This window comes from Triturus cristatus, chromosome 3_2 (genome assembly GCF_964204655.1).
Source record: "Triturus cristatus chromosome 3_2, aTriCri1.1, whole genome shotgun sequence".
Classification (NCBI taxonomy): Eukaryota; Metazoa; Chordata; class Amphibia; order Caudata; family Salamandridae; genus Triturus; species Triturus cristatus.
In genome coordinates, this window is record NC_140584.1 from 642,119,278 (window position 1) to 642,139,180 (window position 19,903).

The 19,903-nt window shown below is 44.0% G+C and overlaps 1 protein-coding gene across 3 annotated transcripts in view; it reads left to right on the forward strand.

Annotated features, from left to right (window-relative positions):
* ERBB4 (erb-b2 receptor tyrosine kinase 4) overlaps positions 1–19,903 on the forward strand; it is a 2,224,949-nt gene that overhangs the window by 1,600,082 nt on the left and 604,964 nt on the right. For all 3 annotated transcript variants that reach the window (XM_085648582.1, XM_085648584.1, XM_085648585.1), the window contains exons 7-9: positions 12,883–13,024; positions 16,411–16,524; positions 17,428–17,554. In XM_085648582.1, coding sequence (XP_085504708.1) covers positions 12,883–13,024; positions 16,411–16,524; positions 17,428–17,554 — 383 coding nt within the window. The remainder of the gene's footprint in view (positions 1–12,882; positions 13,025–16,410; positions 16,525–17,427; positions 17,555–19,903) is intronic.

The window sequence follows — 19,903 nt, forward strand, 5'->3', positions numbered from 1 at the left end:
TAGACGTGGATGGCATCATCCAGAGTAGGGCTAGAGACCTTGTAATTTATGCTTTTGAAATTGCAGGATCCTTGTATCTTCTTACGTACCAGTGTTGTAAAGTGGCCCATTTTGGGTGGCAAGTTCAGAGCTTTTCATTTTTTGTGTGGCTCACCTGCTGGTAATTTTGAACTCTAAAACGGGGACACTTTTACCAGTGTATGTATTCTGACTCTTAGAACAAACCCAAATTGGCTAAAAACCCAATTTGGCATATTTAATTTTACTAAAAGGCCATTGTATGTGGCGCGAAAACTACACCTATGGCATGTAAAATTAAATGTCACATATGGAATGAAGCACTATATTGTGCCATGTACTTTGTAACCTTGAAAACATGACAAGGTCCTGTGCGGAGGCCTAGTCCCATGCAGCCTGCAAACTCATATGTTTGAATGCAGACCTCTAAAAATAAACTCTTTTACAGGCCTAAAAAAACAGATTGTAAGCCCTTAATAAGTCACCCCTAAAATACCATTTTGCCCTTAAGGTAGGATGCATAATGCCTTGAAGTGGTATTTTACTGATTCATATTAGCATGTACCTACAGTGAATAAATCATTAAAAGCTATTTTCACTCTATTGGGTTTAGCTGTTTGAATAGGCAATACTAGCAAAGCAGAAGTTCAATAACTTTCCCTAACTGTTTTTAAACCCCAAATTAATTAGCAAAGTTAGATGTTTTCTAACTCGTTATGAAATATAACTTTCATAAAAGTTATATTAACTTGCTTGAGCCACTAGAGGATAATTTGCCTTAGTTAGCAGCTACTGCACAGCCTGTGATGAGGTTTGAAATTCCTTACAAAAGCAGCGCGATAGACCACTTTGATTGACAGGTTGGTGTTAAGAGGCAGGGGTGATCATCTGAGCTCAGCAGAATATTCATGGTGGACATGTAGCCATTTCTCTGATGGCCCTTACTCTCCAGGGCCATTGGAAAATGTTGGCCACAGCAGAGACAGCGTAGTCTAGGAGGTGACCAAATAAGGTCCGTCCGCCAATAAATTTGTTGGGCAGACCACTATATTGGTGGGAAAGGAACTCTGTCGCCGTTGATATGGAGTACCCTCTCCACCAATATATGAATCACGCCCTAAGTCCTATTCTACATTGGCACTTAGAATTTTTTTCAAACTTTTGCTATTCAGACTTTCACCACGACAAATGCACTTGGATTACCTGACCCGGGTCTGATCGCGGTCAGCCTGAAATTGCACCTTAGTCTTGGTCTACTTCGACTTTTGGCTTATGTTGGACACTTTATTTTTCTTGGTTCTTTTTTCACTTTAGTGATTTCAAAATTCATGATTATTTTAATCCTACATTTTTTATCTTTATTTTAAAAATGTATTGTGGAACTTTATTTTGTTTTGTATAACTTTTTCTACATTGCTTAAACACTTTACACATTGCATTTGACTTACCGCAGACAGCTTTGTGTCACATTCATCGGGATTAAGCACAAGTTTATTTTTCCTAAATTTTTCGAACATCCAGCAGGTGATGACCTTATCTTTTTTATGTAGTCCATATCAAATAATAATCCACTTTCCTACAACCAGCAGAATGCATATCACTGGAACCTACATTTTTAAGCATAAATACAGATCCACATATGGCACCCAATCCTTGTGGCCAGGTAGAGCCCAAAATGTTCTAACTTCAAGGGGGGAATAATGCAGCCCGTGCCTTGGGCACCGAAGTGGGAGAAGAGCTATGGATGGTGCCGAAAGCTGTAAGCTTTTGCGCTGCTCACCGGGTTACTAGCCAGTTTGAGGAGACGAAAGGCGTTGCCTGCACCTCAAAATTGTTGTTGTTCTGGCCACCGCCGCAATGCTCTGCTCTCGGAAAAGGCAGATGCCAAGGAGAAGGGGCACGTATATACCCCCTGGCCATTGAGGTGGCAGAAGTCATGCACATCCAGTGCGACCGCATTTCCCGTTGCCCGGGAAGTAGTAATTGCCCGGCACGTTGCCGGATAGAGGCAGGGCCCGGGCCACCGTGGTCCCAGGTCCTAAGCGCTGTGCCCCCCTGTGGGGCTCGCTCTGTCCAAATTTTTCTCAAAAGCTGTTTGTCTCTTAAGGCACAGGGTTGTGGTGGTTCCATATATACCTCTGAGAGGAGTTGCATTTGGTGCCACGAGAATCTGTAGGTGAGGTGGTGACGAAAGATGGGGTATTATGCCCAAGCCCTGTAAATGCAAGAGACATGATTTCTTCGGTGGCTTAATGTGTAGAGACAGAGCAGAGCATTCTTTTGAGAGGAGAACCGGATCTGGAAAGAAATGTACCATATCATCTGCGACTAGACAGTTATGTGAAGAAACGTTCAGTAGAAAACCATGAATAGGAAACAACTACATTCATTAACGATTCTCCAAGTAATCATTTCAGCTAAGAAATGGAACATAATTAAATATGCTGACAACAAAAGTGACAGAAGAAACTTTTGCTTAAATCTCAAACCCCTGATCGCCATTGTTTGGCATCCTCAGAAATGCAACAATTAAACGGCACTGGCAGCAGGGTGGCAGGGGAGAGGTGCAGTGGCACAACTGAAGGAGGTAATGGGAAGAGGTTTAATGGAAGGTGACTCTAAGGAAGTAAATAAAAACACCCACCGCCCAAAAAAACATAAATATGAGAAATGGAAGAAAAGTAATTTAGGTTTGCAACATTGTAATCTATATTCTATCTTATTCACATACAACCCAACCAGACACCAAGACCATCACTATAAGTTGCCTAGAATGATGTCCATAATCCATAGGGGGACCTCCTCTCCGGGCAACTACATACACATTTTCCGATGTCTCCATGGTCAGAGCTATCAGGTCCTCAAACTAAGGACCTTATAATTCTGGGCCCGGTGATACTGGACCTGACCACCACTGCGGAACTGCAGACAGCTGCTGTGCCTTGCCCCGGCCGCCCTTCTACTTCAGCTGGGGGAAGAAGAACCTCTCCCCCCAGCTAAAGTGAAAGAATGTCTTTCGCTGCCACCCTGCTCCCGCACCACCCTGCACAGACAAGGGGGAAAACATGCAGAGCTGTACCTGGTATTGCGGGTCTGCATGTTATTCCCCGTTCCTGGAGAAAAATCTTGTAATCCCCGTGGAGATGAGAAGGAACTCAATATGATGCTCCGAGCCCTTTGTGCAGCAGACCAGGCAAAGGAAAGGTTATGGCGTAAAATACCACAATGGTGACAACAGTCCCAGAAGGTGAAGAAGGAGGAAAAGCAATCGTTTTGCTGCAGATCTCCCACAGTAAGGGGCACATGCTTGATTTGGAACACAGGGCAAAAAAGCAAGAGTCCGATCCAGAAAGAGGATAATGGGACGCTGAGAAAGTGCAGGAGATGCACTTTAACCACAGACAAGTGAATTGGGGCTGGGAACAGCAGATCCACAAGGTCGTTTGCTTTGTTTGGTAACAGATCGCGTAAAGGCTCTAGATTGATTCAATAAGCAGTACATTGAATAGAGTAAACAGAAAAATAAGGAACGCCCAGGCAGTCCAATTGAAAAGAAAATAATTACAATGGCCTAATAATTAAAAATATATCAAAAGCCTAGTACCTTGATACATTTAAAAGACCTTCGCTTTTATTATGCAATTGTGCGGTAGCTTCTGCCTGCCTAATACAGAAGATGATGATGATGAAGACAACTTTTCTCGTATGCAGCTACTCTGAGGAGTGTCCCAGCACCCAGCACAGGTTAGATGCGATAGAAGGTCCTGACGTTTTAATCCTGTGCAAACATCCATGTTTTCAGCTTTCTTTTCAACACTACAACATTGCTTACTGTGCGGAGCTTGAGAGGCAGCTTTTTCCAAGCTGCTGGTCCTAGATGAGTAAGTAACCTATCTCTCGCTCGAACTCGCCGAAATCTACTCGCCGAATTCTGGGAGTCACTGCTACCAATTTATTAGCAGACCTCAGGTTTCTTGACGGGGCATATAAACTGAACCTTGTTCTAAGGTAGACTGCACCGGTCTGGTAGGGTGCCCCATAAACTAGCAGTAGTGATAGGAAGCCAGTGACGAGCACGCAGATGAGGGGACATACGCACTCTGAATGGCAGATTCAGAAGAAAACGAGCACTGGTGTTCTGGCAAACCTAAACAGAGGTAATAACCGTAGTCCAGCTTCGAGGTTATCAGGGCCTCGATAACCATTTTTTTTGCAATGTAGGATAGGTAGTGTAGGAACGTTTTTAGGCACCACAGTATACCATAGCAGGTACCTACCACTGACTTAATTTGTGGCTTAAAGGACAGACTATCATCGAATTTGACCCCAAAGTTCTTAACTATGCCTCCCAGGATGGGAGGCATCTCTGGGCCAGAAAGTCTGCCAGGTTTCTTGAGAAGCATTGTCAAAGAAAATAATTGATGTTTTGTCAGCATTGCATTTGAGACGGTGAACGGTCATCCAATTGAAGACTGCAGTCTGGCAGCTTTTAATCCGCATCCCTGAAATCTCTTTTCCCTGACCACATGAGAACAGCAGCGGAGTATCGTCAGCGTAGGATATAAAATTAGCCCCCGCGGCTTCTGCTATCTGAGCATGAGGAGTGTGATTTGAATTAAATAAAGTCAGGCTTAAGGCTGAGCCCTGGGGACTTCCTACTGACAGAACAGAGCTGATGGAAGACTTTGCCAGGCACTGCTTGTGGGCAGGGCCAAATCTGCATGGGGACATCCCACATGCATATTCATTCCAATCCCTTTCTAGCATTTTACTCGAATGCTGGATCAACATTAGGGATCAGGTGGTTGAGGGGTGCACACTGCCTAGAAATACACCCAAATATTTGCTGGTCTTAGTCTCGGTTGAGTGCGCAGAGGAGGCCAGCCCGCCTTCCAGAAACCTTTGCTGTGTGGGGTAGGGTGTGCACTTACTCCAGAGACCCTGGGAGAAGCCACTTTCAGAGCATTCCATAAAACCTGGCAAATTGAATTAAATAGCAGACAATGTTTCTTTTAAAATGACAGCTGTAATCTCCACAATAAAAGTGTATCTTTTATGAAAGCAAATACAATGGGCAGCACATTCAGAATCTGTACAAGATGGGGAGAAGTACCATCCTATCACTGGTTTCACCTTATTGCGGACTAGTTTGGAGAAGCTGTGCCCAGCATGGATGGAAAATATTGCTCATTGTTACAACTTCAGGGAGCGTATTACACAAAGTGCCCTAGAGATGCAACTGGCTTTTCCACCTGCTTTTTGCACTTCCAGGGCACCTAGGCCACAGGCTAGAGCGCTGACCCTTCTATAATACAAATTATGACAGCACTCGCATATCGTCAGAATGATTCTTGGGGTACTTCCATCATTTGCATTGGGCATGGCACAACGCAAAGGAAGGACACCCTCTGCCTCTACCCCATGCTGTATTATGCACCTGGGCAGAGATGCAAAGAGATTGCCACAAGGTACACTGACAGTATACCACAAAGAGGTGGTATATAGTCAGTGTGTCCTCTTCCGAGAGTGACCTCTGCAAAGAGCAAAGTGGTCCCATGAACCCACCTCCACACATCCTCTTGCAAGCAGATGCAGCCACTCACTACACATGCCCTCAGGGAAAGCTCTCTCCCCCTTTGCAAAGCAGTCTCCATGATTCCTGCACTGTGAAAGATGGAGTGGCTGCTTTAAATGGTGTCTCCGCTTTCACTAATGCACTGCCTAGGGCATGCGTGACTTTATGGCTGTCCGGTGGGCAGGGCATAATCTGTAAACCTTGTAAAAGGTGGGGAGCAGCACACACAAGGAGAGTGTGTTCTTTACATAATGCAACCTCAGGTGTCTAAAACCATGTGAATGTTCTAGTTGTCCTAAATGGACCTGAATCACTTTATTGAGAGGTAGGTAGGCCGATTGCAAGTTCTAGAACTTTCACCATATGCCAATGGTAATTATGAACATCAGCAGAGAAGTCCAGAGAAGTCTCCAGTGTCCTGAGCTGAATATTCCTCTACAAGTCTGGACTGTAGGTTCCTGAAGCAGCCCTGCACACTGTGACTATGAACTGGGGAGAGGCGTCTTGGAGTGGCCAAAACTTGGTGATGAAGTCATGAACCAGAGTATGATCCTAGAGTCTTGGTACAGTTTGCTCCAATGATTTAATAGTCATACTAATCCTGCATGCTGGTTGTCCATGACATGTCTTACAATACAATACAATGCTACAAGCAAAGGCTCCTCTACTAAAGAGTAAGCCTGGGCAAAGCACTACGCTACGCTCGCGTAGTTTGCGAAGTTCGCGCTACTTCGCACTATGCGAATTGCATGTAGCACAGTGCGAACACGTGTAGCGTAGTGTTGCGTTGTGCTGCGGTCATTTTTTGCTTGCTCGCGGTCCTCAACGTCAAGTTGGCGACCGCGAGCAAGCAAAATGACATCCCGGCGAGACTTTTTCCTTGTTCGCGATAAGCAACATCAAGTTGGCGATCGCGAGCATGGAAAATAAACCTCCCGGTGAGATTCCCAACGCGAGGAGGTCAGGTTTCTCATTGCGAGTGGTCGCGTATGCTCGCGACCGCTCGCGATGAGAAACTACCAGTTCGCATTGAGAAAGTTGCCGCTTGAGTAAAAATCTACTCGAGCAGCAGAAAACTACAGCTCGCACTGTGCAAGATGCCATTTCAATGATTGCACAGTGCCGGTTGCTTGTCCGCACTGTGCAATCATTGAAAACGACATCTGGCACAGTGCGAACAAGGTACTACGCAGTTCGCGAAGTGCTACGCGTAGCTCGCGTAGTGCGAACTGCACTTTGCGTAGCTTCGCGAAGCGCTACTTCGCGAACTACGCCCAGGGTTACTAAAGAGACATTCCTAACACCAAAATATGTCTTGGATACACAAATACCGAGGCACACAAAAAGCAGTCCATAAAGTATATGGGTCAGTGACCATACAGGTAATCAAAAGCAGTCCATTCCGATTTTTCCTTTCTTTTTTTTATTTTCTGATTGCCTTCAACGTGATGCAACAAGCTGGCAGCCCACTGGCTCGTTGAAGGAAACCAGAAAAAAAAAAAAAAGGAAAAATCGGAATGGACTGCTTTTGAATACCTGTAGGGTCACTGACACATATACTTTATGGACTGCTTTTTGTGTGCCTCGGTGTTTGTGTATCCGTATTGATCTATCTAGAGAGTTATTCTTTCTAGATTGTTTTCCTCTTAGATGGCAGGAGGTTCATTACCTTGAGAGCACCACAACATATTGTTCACTTTAATGCAATATTATCCGGATTATACTGTACATAGATGTGAATTTGCAAAGGGCATTGCGAACATGTGCGCTTATGTGTATAACCAACATATTTCTTGTCAAAGATAAGTATGTGAACAAACTAGTGTGAAGGACTCAATGTACTTCAAATGCAGATAATGGCAGATTGTTGACAACATATCTGCAATGCTGTGGGTCAGCGTGATAGGACCAAGTGCTCGGTAATCGTCCAGGCACTGCGACCAGGGTTAAAGGGGTGTGGTGTAGTTTGAGTTTAATGGACTCTGCATACTTTCATCTTCTAATGCTAGTAAAGGGAGATTGCTGGCCATATCTCATGATGGGAATAGTTGGCAAGAGGGGACAACTTGCCTACAATTTAGCAAAGCTAGCCTGAGACATTGTGACTAGCCTTTATATGGTAGGGCACATTGTAATTCTTCCTGGCTTGTAGGGCTCAATGTACTTCTGTCTTCTAATGCTGATAAGGGGAGTTTATGAGGCACTTCTTTGCAATGGGAAGGGTGATTGGGATCTAATCCAGCGTCTACAAATTAGCACGCTAGCCTAAATAGCGCAACCAGTTTTAAAGTGCCATGGGATTGTTTGATTTTTCCATGTATGACATGGCTCAGCATACTTTCATCTTCTAATAAAGCTAAAAGCAGAACATGGAGAATATCTTTGCAATGGGAAGGGTCATCAGGATGGGACCAATTGCATAAGATTTTGCACGGCTACGATGAACCACTGTGACCTACAGTAGCAGCTCCTGGAGGTAGTGCTGTGGGGCAGTGGGGCAGGGGAGGGGTGTGGTGGGGGTTAGTACACTCCGGCATATGGCCGAACGGAGGTAAGTAAATAAATAAATAAATAAAACAAATTACATTGCGCGCGGTGCATCGCCCTGACTGTTAAATAATTAATAAATAAATGATGTTGCCAATTCCCATTCTTGCCTTTTTGGTATGTTTTACTCATTCAACTTCTTTGCCTGGCGCTCTCTGATTGCCACCATTTGCGGTGTACACGCACACAGCATCCTGCTGCCTTTATGGCTAACGTGGTTAGTCCTTATTATAATTAGAATATACACATCTGCCTTTCACAAACCCTCACCTATCACAGCACTTGGCGCTGCGTCCTACAACACAAAAACTTTACCTCGGTGGTCATCATGCATGACATGAAAACTCTATCCCCATAGGCTCAAAACAAAACAACACACTTACACCTACACTCTGCATGGGTCAGCTTGCCATCCACGTGGATAAGGGCTTCAGCACCCCACATAGGGTAGTAAGTTATAAAAAGCTACCGTTAAATACAATTAACCTTTTAAAAGCACATGCATGTCCTGAATCTTGCTAAGCATATGCATCGGGTCCTCATCAGGAAGATGAAGGGCAACATAAATGGAACTAAAGAGAGGAGCATCCGGTCCTTTAGGGCAGAGGGGCCATGCGCCACCACCTCTGGGCTGCCATAAAGAGTGTCAGCCTGACAGACACTCTTTATTTTCAGGTCAGGCAGCCAGGAGCTGGACATGCGCTAAACCCGTAGCTCCTGGCTTCCTGAGCTGAACTTTACCAGGTTAAAGATCTCAGAACCCTGTGGGCGTGACCTCTTCAGCATGGCAAAGTGTCTCAAGGCCCTCCCCCCCTGATGAGGGGGAGAATCACTGATCGCTTTGAACCTGGGTGCTTCAGTTTTAAGCCCTGAAGTGGCCAGGGCTGAGTGTCAGTCACTGACACTTCGTCACAGAGAGGGGTGGAGTCAGCAGCCTCATCTTTGCCATCCCACTCTGTAACGGTAGGGGCGGCCGCCTGCTCTCATTTGGTGAACTTTAGCAGCAGTCTCATCCCTCCTGGAGCCTCTGAGGCTTTACTCCCAAAGACGCTGCAGAAGGTGTTATGTTTTGTAGTGTTTGGTTTGTGTGTGAAAGTATGAATGTATGTGTATTTGTGAGTGCATGCTTTTAATGAGTGTGTGTGTGTGCTTGTAAATGGTGGATATCGTGGCATGCTTGCGAATGCCTGGCGGTGTGAGGAGTGTGCATGTAGATGGGGGAGTCTATGTGCATGTGTGACCTCCCCGCCCCCCTCCTGCTTGAATTACCAAGTGCCACTGACTGCAATACAACTATTGGGGAGAGGATGTAGCTTTATGGCTAGAGCAGTCGACTGTGAAGCTGGGGAACTGGGTTCGAGTCTCGGCAACGATGCTCAACATCCTGTGATTCTGGGCAAATCACTTAATCTCCCCGTGCAAAAATGAATGTGCCCATCTGTAACGAAACTGGTGCTTATGTAAAGCGCTCTGATACCTCATATTTTCTGGTCTATTACGTGCTATATAAAACTCTAAAAAAATTAATTAAAAAGCTATTCTGCCTTGTGGCTAACACAAAAACAACCTGATATTAACGCTCGTAACAACGAGAATTAGCTTATCTCCTCCATTTACTTTAGCCACAACATTATTTGATGCCTCGTGCATTAGGCGCTATATTGCCTTCCTTCTATCAGCTACGCTGTTCCTACTCCCTCGTGAGAGCCTTCAAATCATACATATTCGTTGAGGGCTGAAGAGTCGACTCTTTTTTTGGCACGTTGAAATCGACAATCGAGGGCATCTAAGGCTACACAACAATGCGCGCGCACTGAATTTGAGATCTGGTGGGCGAGTCGCAGGACAGACCACAGCGCATTTGCTGCCCTTCATCTTGCTTCAACAAAATGGTCTCCCCTTGCGCTAATTCAATAGAATAATCCAGCTATTATAAAGTGTAATTGGTACTTCCGGGCCCAGCTGGAGCGGAGAGCCGTGCCATCGGAGGGCAGGGGGGCTGCCTCTGAAGCACATATAATTAGTCTTCTAAGCTGACATGTTAGCAGATTTTGCTTGTGGTATGTCATCCAAAAAGCAACATTCATGTCGCGTTTCCAATTCTGATGGATGGCGAAAGGGGCCGTGGGTTTTGGCTGGCCTAAGTGCATAATTGACACCCTTTAGACGTGGTGTACGCTCATTTCCAAAGAGCATTGTAGAACAATTTCAGAGCTGGTAACCACTTATTTTCAACAGTCTTTGGGAACGAGTTACTCGCACCATGTTTCAGGGCTTAAGGTCAAAGGCCACAAACAAGCGTGCGAGCAAAACGCCCTTTATACCATATTCCTCATCCTGGGGTTAATTGTGAGACCTAGAAAACAAATTATTAGGGGTGGGCGGAATTTGCGTAATCGCGTTACGCAAATCTCCGCGAAACGGTAAAAAATCTCCGCGAACACGCAGAAATTCCGCGAACACGCGGAATTGCTTGTTCGCGATACTTTTTTCCTGTTTGCGATCGCTGTTTGTGTGCTCGGGGTGAAATATCTCGCGAACACGCATATTGAGAACGCGAACAAGCAAAAGATTTCGCGAAGTCGCGGAACGCAGATTTTTGGGCAATTTCGCGTCCTCCGCGGAACTCGAAATTACCCAAATTCCGCAAATTCCGCGAACGGAACGGAATTTACCGCCCAGGCCTACAAATTATGGCGCCATTTTAAGGCATTTACTTTGAAAATAGAAGCCCAAAACTCGTTCTGCCTCTGACATTCCCCTTGCGACACTGTGAGGTCTTGAGGAAATGTGCACTTGTAGTGTCTAGTAGCAGGGACGGTGTAGGACAGATAATATACCCGGGTAACAAAATAAAAGTGACCCCCCCCCCAATAGTGAATCAGATAGCTAAAAAGAGTGCCCCACATCTGGAAATCAGAGCAGCTATGAACTTGTACAGACATTCTGTATACATGTTTTGCAAAGTATTTGTATACTGCATGCGTGTGTGCTTGCTGCAGGCATTGGTTGTATGAAAAATCAATTGTAAAAATGATGGCCTACCAAATAATCAAACAAGTCCACAAATATCCAAAAAATGGCCAGACAATGACCCGTGACACCATCCCTTCTTGCGTGTCCAGATTGCTCTATAGGCCAGTCGGACCCCACCCAGCACAACACAGTATATGATCTAAATTTTTCCGAGGATTAAAAAAAAATGCTGTAGGGTTAAACAAGCACTGGAAAAGCGATAGGTCTTGCCTTTACAGTGCGAGTTCCAAGCTATTGGAAAAGCCAATGCTTGTTTGTAAATCACTGTTTAAAAAAAAAAAAAAAAAGTTACTGGAGGAAAAGAAACACAAACCTAAGGTATTTCGAAGTTGTATATTGAATTCAATATTTATTAAATATAAACATTTATCCCAAGGTACACTCTGAACAGAATTTAAAAAGAACAAGAATGAGTCAAAATTTAAAGTAACATGCTTGCCAATAGCTAATTTACTTTCCACACAACTCCCAACTGAAACAAATGCTCCAGCCATTTTGATCTCTGCACTAGCTGAGGGTGCAAAACTAAGGAGCCTCCTGCAGACGAGACATCCCCTTTCTAGTCATGCCAAGTAGACGTTCTGACTACTGAGTAAGTGCAGCAGACCCCCCCCCCCCGCCTTCTCCCCCCAGCAACCTTCCCCACCCCACAATGCCTTTGTGGCCGAGGTCTGGGCTTTCACGCAATATTTGGAAAGTAGGAGATAGAACAAAACCAATCCTGTAAAGTCTGCTCTTTAGTCAAACCCTGGCAAAAAGAACCTGTTGCTGTGCTTTTGTGGAGAAGCTGTGACAGGCAGGGAGCAACGTGGAGAACACCAGGGGCTAGAATTCTAAGGAGTCCGCAGGATAAAGCACGTGTACTCTCAAAGAAAAAGAAAAAAGTAGTATTCTGATGTACGCAGTGGAAAGGCTGGCAAAGAGGTTATGCACCAAGGAAGGAGGAAAGACAAGAGGAGGAAGGAACGCCATCAAATATGCAGCAAGCAAACATGATTGGCAAGAAAGCTAGTCAATGGTGGGCAATGGGATAGCCAAAAACCCAAGTGTTGATACTGTCCCAAAAGTTTCAAAATAAATAACAAGGCACAGTACTTCCTAACTGTGTGTTTCACAGTGACGTTGTGCCTCTTTTGAGAGGTAAGGTGTCATCATACTCATTTTTGTCACCTTCACACCTCTCGCAAGACCACCTCTATTCAAAGTTGATGGCCCTCTGGGGTTTAAACAATTAATGGTATTTGAAGCACCAACAAATGATACAATAATGAAGAGTTCGAGACATAGGTGTTTAGGAATTTGCTCCAACTCCATTTCAGTAGCTCACCCCGTGTCCATTCCTGGGCCCTCGTTTGAAAATCAAATGCATTCTGGGAATGGTAGTCGCTGTTTGCATCTATCTAACCAATTGAACTACTGCACCACATTATCATAAATTGTAAGAGAAAAGTTCGGGACTAGAAAGAGGGTGATTGCTGACAATGACAGAAATAATATCTTAAACGCCATATCAACGTGCTCTGCAAGGCCCAGCTGAGCTCCATTGAAAGGAAACTTGACATGATATTGATTATTGATATTTCTAGGGTGTTTTCTCCAGCATACTTCTGGATGCCACGGCCTTTTCATTCTTGCCATTCTGAAGGACCAGATGTTTTGTGGCGCTCTACATGATAAAACCATAACATTTCATCTTCTGTCACCAGGCCTGCATGAACTTCAACGACAGTGGTGCCTGCGTCACCCAGTGCCCACAGCCCTTCGTGTACAACCCCACCACCTTCCAGCTGGAGCCCAACAACAAGGCCAAGTACACCTACGGAGCCTTCTGCGTCAAGAAATGCCCACGTAAGTGCCCTCATGCCGTGATGCGCATGGAACCAAAGGCTGGCAAACGGCATGCCAAGAAACTCCTGGTTTACAGGCTCACAACAGCCTAATAGGATTATAGCAGTGAAGTTTCTGAGCAGCACAATAGTGACTAACAGGTCCTTCCTCCTGACGAGGTTCCCACTAAATCTCTTAGATTATTTGCTTTCTGAACCCCAAGAGTGGCATTATGTTGATGAATTGGTACCCCTTGTCCCTGCGATAATTTCTCTACTCAGGACACATTTTAGGATGTTCTGTGATCACTACTGCTCTCTCTGCCAACTGTTTATATTACCATTATTGAAAGATATTTTCAAGTAAGACCGACTTTAATTTATCTCCAGATGTTAACCAGTCTTCTGGAATGTTTTAGTATTGTACATTTTTTTGTTGCGGCTGTTAGGAAGAAGAGACGGGCTGTTTAACATTTTAAAAAATAGGTTTTATGTATGATCTGTTTTTTGTATTTTTCATCATGTATATGTTGTGCTATTTCATCAATGAGATTTTGAGGATGATTATTTATATAGGGTGATTTTATGTCTAGCTTTGATTTGATTGTATGTACCTTTATGGTTTTATCTAACCGAATAACGTATTTTGACTGACTAACAGGTGTAGTAAAAGATTAAGTGACACACAGAGCAAGTATGATGCACTGGGACCTAGTAAACTCCTTCACTGAAGCAATAGTGACTCTCCAAGTTACATTAAAACCCGTCAGAGGTACCATATATTAGCGGTAGCAATACACTAAAGACCTTCAGGGTTACAATAGTGACCAGTAGAGAGGGGCTGGTGTCCTTTGCCAGTCCAATATTGACCAACAAAGATACAAACCAGTCCTTTAGTGGTACAGCAGTGGCACATAGATATGCCCTTCTGTCCGTTTCCAGCTTGAAAGTGACCCTGCAACCTCCTACCGTCCTTCGACAATGTGAAAGCGACCCTGCGAGATACACCTTTAAGGGTGCACTAGTGTTCCTTTGGATTACAATAACGTCCTTCAACGGTGTAATAATGACCTGCATGACTTGCAGAGGTACAACAAAGTCCTTCAAAAGTATAAACATGCATATCTTTAATTATTCTGATGAATACCTAAGTTAGTGGGTGTGGTGTAAAATTTTAAAATCACATGAAAATTCAATTTATTGCAGAATCAGTTCTTGTAGGGCGGAGTAGAGTTATAAAACAAAGCCCTGCTCAGGAGCAAGGCTCAAGTGATAGACTCCATCTGGAACACATCTCCGCATCTCCTTTTGGTTGATGTCCCCCTGAGCAGGCGAAGCATGTCTGTGGTGATGAGGACAGCCACTGGGGCCTGCACCACATAAAGCAATGACTAACCCATCACCACGGTTTAATTTGTAAAAAATGTAAGTACCAGTCCCCAAACTTTCCATGAGCAGCTAGCAGATAGGCGGGCCTAACCTCCTGCCGCTGTGTCACTGGCTACTCTTATTTTCCCATTGTGGTGCATGGAAATAGAAGTAGGGCTGCCAGTTCACAGAAACAGTGAAACAAAGTGTTATTGGCTGTCCTTTTTATTTTCAGGCCGTTTCGAAATGAAATAATGTCTAACCTGCCATTTCCTCTGCTTATACTAGGGCTGTGCATGGAGTGGCGAAGGGTCCTGGTCCCCAGAAATAAGTGCCAATGCTGCCCACTGTCAACCACCAGTACAAATGAACCACTGCACCGTGGCCAGGAATGCAAAGGACATGCTTCCTGTCACTGGGATAACTACTTAGGGCGATGGAAAGTGCAGCAGACTTTACTTAAAAGGTGCCAAACATGCACCTGACAACCACAAATAAGAGGCAAAAGAGGAGGCCCTCACCCACATCCACACCCACCCCAAACCGTCGCAGAAGGGCAAATGCACCAATCCTCACATATGGAAAAGATCACAGTTATGGTTACAATGGCGCTCTCGAACCTTTCACAATGTCACAGTCAATGCCAGGGAGTCACAGCTCCCTGCGAAAGAGGAATATCATAGTGCCTCAATCATCCACCCCACACCTTGTGTGGGCATCCCCTACTCGTATATGTGACCCTCTCGGCAGCCATGTACAGATCCAGCCATCTTGTCTACATTTCACTGTTGAGCACCAAAGAGGGTGAAATGCACCTGTGGTTTGCAAGCATCTTTGCCAGGGCTGTTTTTTTGTCGGATAGGGATGTTTCAGGAAGACAGTGCTTCCCAGTGAGTCTCTGCTTGCCACAGCTTTGGGGTGCGCCTTGACTATTGGGTGCAGTTAGTTGTACAGTAACGCTCCAAATGTTGCTGTGCAGTCTAAGGGTGTTCATGAGCATCGGTCTTTTGCACTAAACACATTCCTAAAAAGGTATTTATTTTAAAAAAACGTATTTATCTTACATTTTCAGGAACTTTTCTGAAATATCCGAGTGTTTGGCCTTCATTCTTGGAGTTGTGTCTGTCATTTAAAGGACAAACAACCATTTTCTTAATAACTAGTTGTTTTTGTGGCCTTAATTGTTGCTGTAAATTGAAAAAAAAAAAATTCTGATAAGTGCGAGCACTCTGGTGGACTTTTATTGAGCTATTACAAGTGGTTTCTAATTAATCAGATTGCGAGATACTGGTGCAATATCATTAGACTACGCTCAGTATGACCAAAAAAAAAGAAAAAAGGATATTCTTCTGGTGACCTAAATTTATCATCTAAAACAAGGGATCTCATTAGGCGCCTATAACCTGTCAATTGACTTACCTGAAAATAAGTGTACTTTTTTCCACATCAGTTCAGTAGGTGTCCAAAAATGACATTCCAATGTCACGATCCAGTAGAAACTCTAGGGATACATAATTAAAATTCCACGGGGTAAGCAGCTCAAAGTTCACAACTTTTGCACTGTATGAAGTTTATAAACTTTACAACTTAACAAATCACTAAAGTAGTGTTTTTTGTCAGCTTATCACAACTTCGCCCTGTTGAAAGTGTGCTGCATTCAATTGGAGGTTACATTACAGTTATAAAAGAGTAATAAAAAGATATGAGAAAAAGTGTGCTGCAAAAACCGTTTTTTTGGTGGGGGTAGGGGAGTAAATCTCCGAATAACACATTTTTTTTGTATTTTTTTTAGGAAAACCCTATCATTTTTTTTCGCCACTTCTGTTTTTTTTAAACACCAACACTGTGGAGTTGCCAATGATTGGGAACTTTAAAAAGGTTTATAAAATGTTTTGAGGAAAGTCCCACAGCTCCACCGATTCCCAGTAGAAACCATGTGTGATTGGTCAGATGGAGTTATCTGCACTGAAGTTATTCTGCACCTCCCTTTTCCATGCAGCGTCTGTGTCTGTCCTGCTGATGTAAAATGTCTTTCCGCAGATAACTTTGTGGTGGACCAGAGCTCCTGTGTGCGAGCCTGCCCCAGCAACAAGATGGAGGTGGAGGAGAACGGGCTCAAGCTGTGCAGGCCCTGCACCGACATCTGCCCCAAAGGTGAGGGCTTCCTTTGCACAACTCCTCGGTTGCCCGCGATACTTTGGCTTTGCCAGAAATTCACCATGGATTGGGCTTAATTTAGTGATTTCAAAGCCCAATGGAAAACCATTAAAACATACTGAGGTTTCTCTTTAACTGTTTATGAAAAACATGTGAATAGGCTGAAAAGGATATTTTATGACTTCAATATTGGTCCAGATAAATATGTAAAGGACCTGAATGTTTACTCATTTTATTTTGTAAGCTTTGTCGTTATAACTCATTCCATGGCTTTAAACACTGTTGCATCGAACACCGGTAACATGAATGTCGCCTCACCCTCACTAAGGTTTTTGAAAAATAAATTCATTAGAAATAGATGCTGGATGGCTGGTGACTATGGGCAGCCATTTTGAGATGCTTTCTGGGACTAATCCATGATGTAATCAAGGCGTGTAAAAAAAACAATTACTATGTGCTTGCCCTGCACTAATCACAGTACCGAGTGGTGGTCTGCAGGTGTCTTCAGTAGATGCACTAACCTACAGCGCCAGCAGACCAGCTCATGTGGTCTCTCAAAGTGTCGCCACACGTTAAGATACAGTAAAATAGGACAGACCTACGCACACATTTCACTCACCTGATTCTCAGTGTACAAAACAAACAAATGCATTTGAATACTGATCCGTTGCACCAGTCTATTTATTCTGGAACTTGTTATGTTACTGAATCTGTCCCAATACAAGTGGACGTTCAGAGATGCTGACCTGACAGAAAATCTCCTGCTGCCCCAATAGGGCATCTCACTTCTTGGAAAAGCGGAAATGGTACTTTACCCGAAACAGTTAAGATTTGTTTCTTTGCCTCCATATTCATATTTTGCAGTGATCTCTCTCACTCCTGTTCCTCTCTCCGTCACAGTGTGCGATGGCATTGGTACCGGGAGCCTACATGCTGACCAAACTGTGGATTCCAGCAACATCGACAAGTTCATCAACTGCACCAAGATCAACGGCAACCTTATCTTCCTGGTCACCGGCATTGACGGGTGAGCGTCGAACCCTCCTGGAAGCAGTGGCCCTGGGACGATATGTGCTTGAAGGGATAATTGAATGGAGAACTGGCAGATGTATGGGTTGCAAGCTGCATTGTCTTGAGACACTGCTTGGTAGAGATAAGACGCGTTGTCCATGATCGAAACCTTGACATTCACATTTCTCTTCCCTCTACATAAATGTTCTTCTATTCATACAAACTGGGCTTGCACCCGCCTGGAAGCCAGCATGCACCCGAGCAATAGGCTCTGACAGCTACTGCCTCCCAACCCCTTTATCTGATGCCGCAGGTAAGTCGAGTAATATGACTCTTGTCAGTGACGTTACCAGCCACCATCACCCCTCGCTCAAAGAAAGTATTACATCCCCAAAATCTTGATGCCCAATGATGGAAAAACGTAATGGTTCTGTTCAACAGAATGAGACGTCATATGGCCATGATGGAGGCATGAAAGAAGGGAATTCTCTCTTCTGAATGGCTCTTAAGAGATGAGGGGTGGAGTGCGCCCTGAACCCAGTCTCCTTTTACAAGTCTAATTTGTGATAACACTGTTCTTTGACAGGAGTTATGACATTGATATCAATACTTAAAGAACTTTTATTTTGAATCTGTTGTTCCAAGTTTCCAGGGCAGTATTGGTATACTTAAGAGCCCCTTGAGACATTGTGAGGGGTGAGATTATGGAGTAAAGTGGAAGTGATGGCAGCAAAGTTGTGTAGAGCACGGTGGTGAGAGTGAGAGGGATCGGAGGGACACAATGTGCCCAAACTTTTTTAATGTAAGAAAAACAGTTCCCCTACTTTTTGTCAAAAGACAACAGTCCCAGGACGGTTAATTCCGAAAGTTGAAATGCTTGAACTGAAGTGTAAGGCAGAGGGTCTCATGTGCTGTGAAACCAAGGGAGGGGCAACATCTGAACGAGCCTTCTAGCCAGGGTACCTGATTTCCTGAAAGAAATGTAAATGTGCACAACTGGTTAATGTGCAAATGCATAGGGTGCCTGGAGGCCGGAATTGATTTAATTGATGGAATCACTTGAAGCTTCCTGCTCACACATTTATTATCGTTGAGATGTATTGTAGGGAGGGTACTAGCTAAGATGTGAGGTGTTTGCTTTTAAAACACAGTTACAAAAAAACTGCTCTATGTACAGCCTCCAAAAAAAATCTATATTTTGCAAACACTTTTTATCCTAAAGCATTTCTGAGCATTCCCTGGAAGTCTGTCTTATACTGTGTGAAACACAAGTTTAAAATAAGGACTTACATGTTAACAGTGCTTTCTGTCACAGACTGGAACCTCGTAGCACTAGACATACGCAAGTCACCATTCTCCACTGCACCAACCAGGATTCAATTCTGTGGCTCTCTGTGCAGTGCATTAACTAGCAGTTTCATAATGTACGATAGTCCATTTCTCATTGATTAACATAACTTGTATTTAATTTTCATTTAAGCTGTTCGTTGTTTTATATGTATTCACCAAAAGGTGAAAGACTGAAAAAAGTTACAGAACATTTTGTTTTTTAGCCACTCCCACACGCCTCACATGGCATCATAGTTCCCATACTTTTTTAATGCACTTCGGCCACTCGTGAGCCGGAGGAGCGAATTATTATCTGCGATTTCATTATTATTCACACACATTTTGCTTTTCTCCTTTCCAAGCACTTACTGTTGCTGCATTCCATAGCGTACTTTTTTACCCCAAAATATCCCAAATTAGGCCCCATGTGATCTGATTGCTATGGAATTTGTGCTGTATAAGATTTGCATTTGCAGCAGTAAGTTCATTCATGCGTGTGGGTGTGTTTGGATGGGTGCATTTGTTTGTCAGACACATATGCAAGTGATTGTGTATGTCTGAAGGTTGAGAGTGCTGGCTAGAAGGCAAGCAGGAGCCGTCTGCCAGGATGTGTGTGTTATATGGATGGTCACAGTCGCCATAACTGTGAACTCCTTTGCCTAGGGTGGAAGGTGCCCCATTGGTACATATCCGCCGTGGCGGCCAGGTTTGCCCTTGACCTGTGTACTCAACAGAACATATTTTCTGTGTTTCAAGGAACAGAGCAAGATAAAGAGCCCTGGGGTCTTATCTCACAACTTGAGTGAACACAACATATGCAGGGGAATGATTTCTAAATTCAAAGGCATGCCTCTGTAGCTCTGAGGGGCCAATAACTTTTAGACAAAGTGGTGCGAGAATATGAACGACTATTTCTTTGTTTGTTTAAATAATTATCTTTTACGGATCCTTTTCCTAGAGAGTTTTGCGCTTATCCACATTTGCAGGCAGAGCAGGTGAGGCTAAGTGCCTCCAATTAGTATCATATCTGCATGTG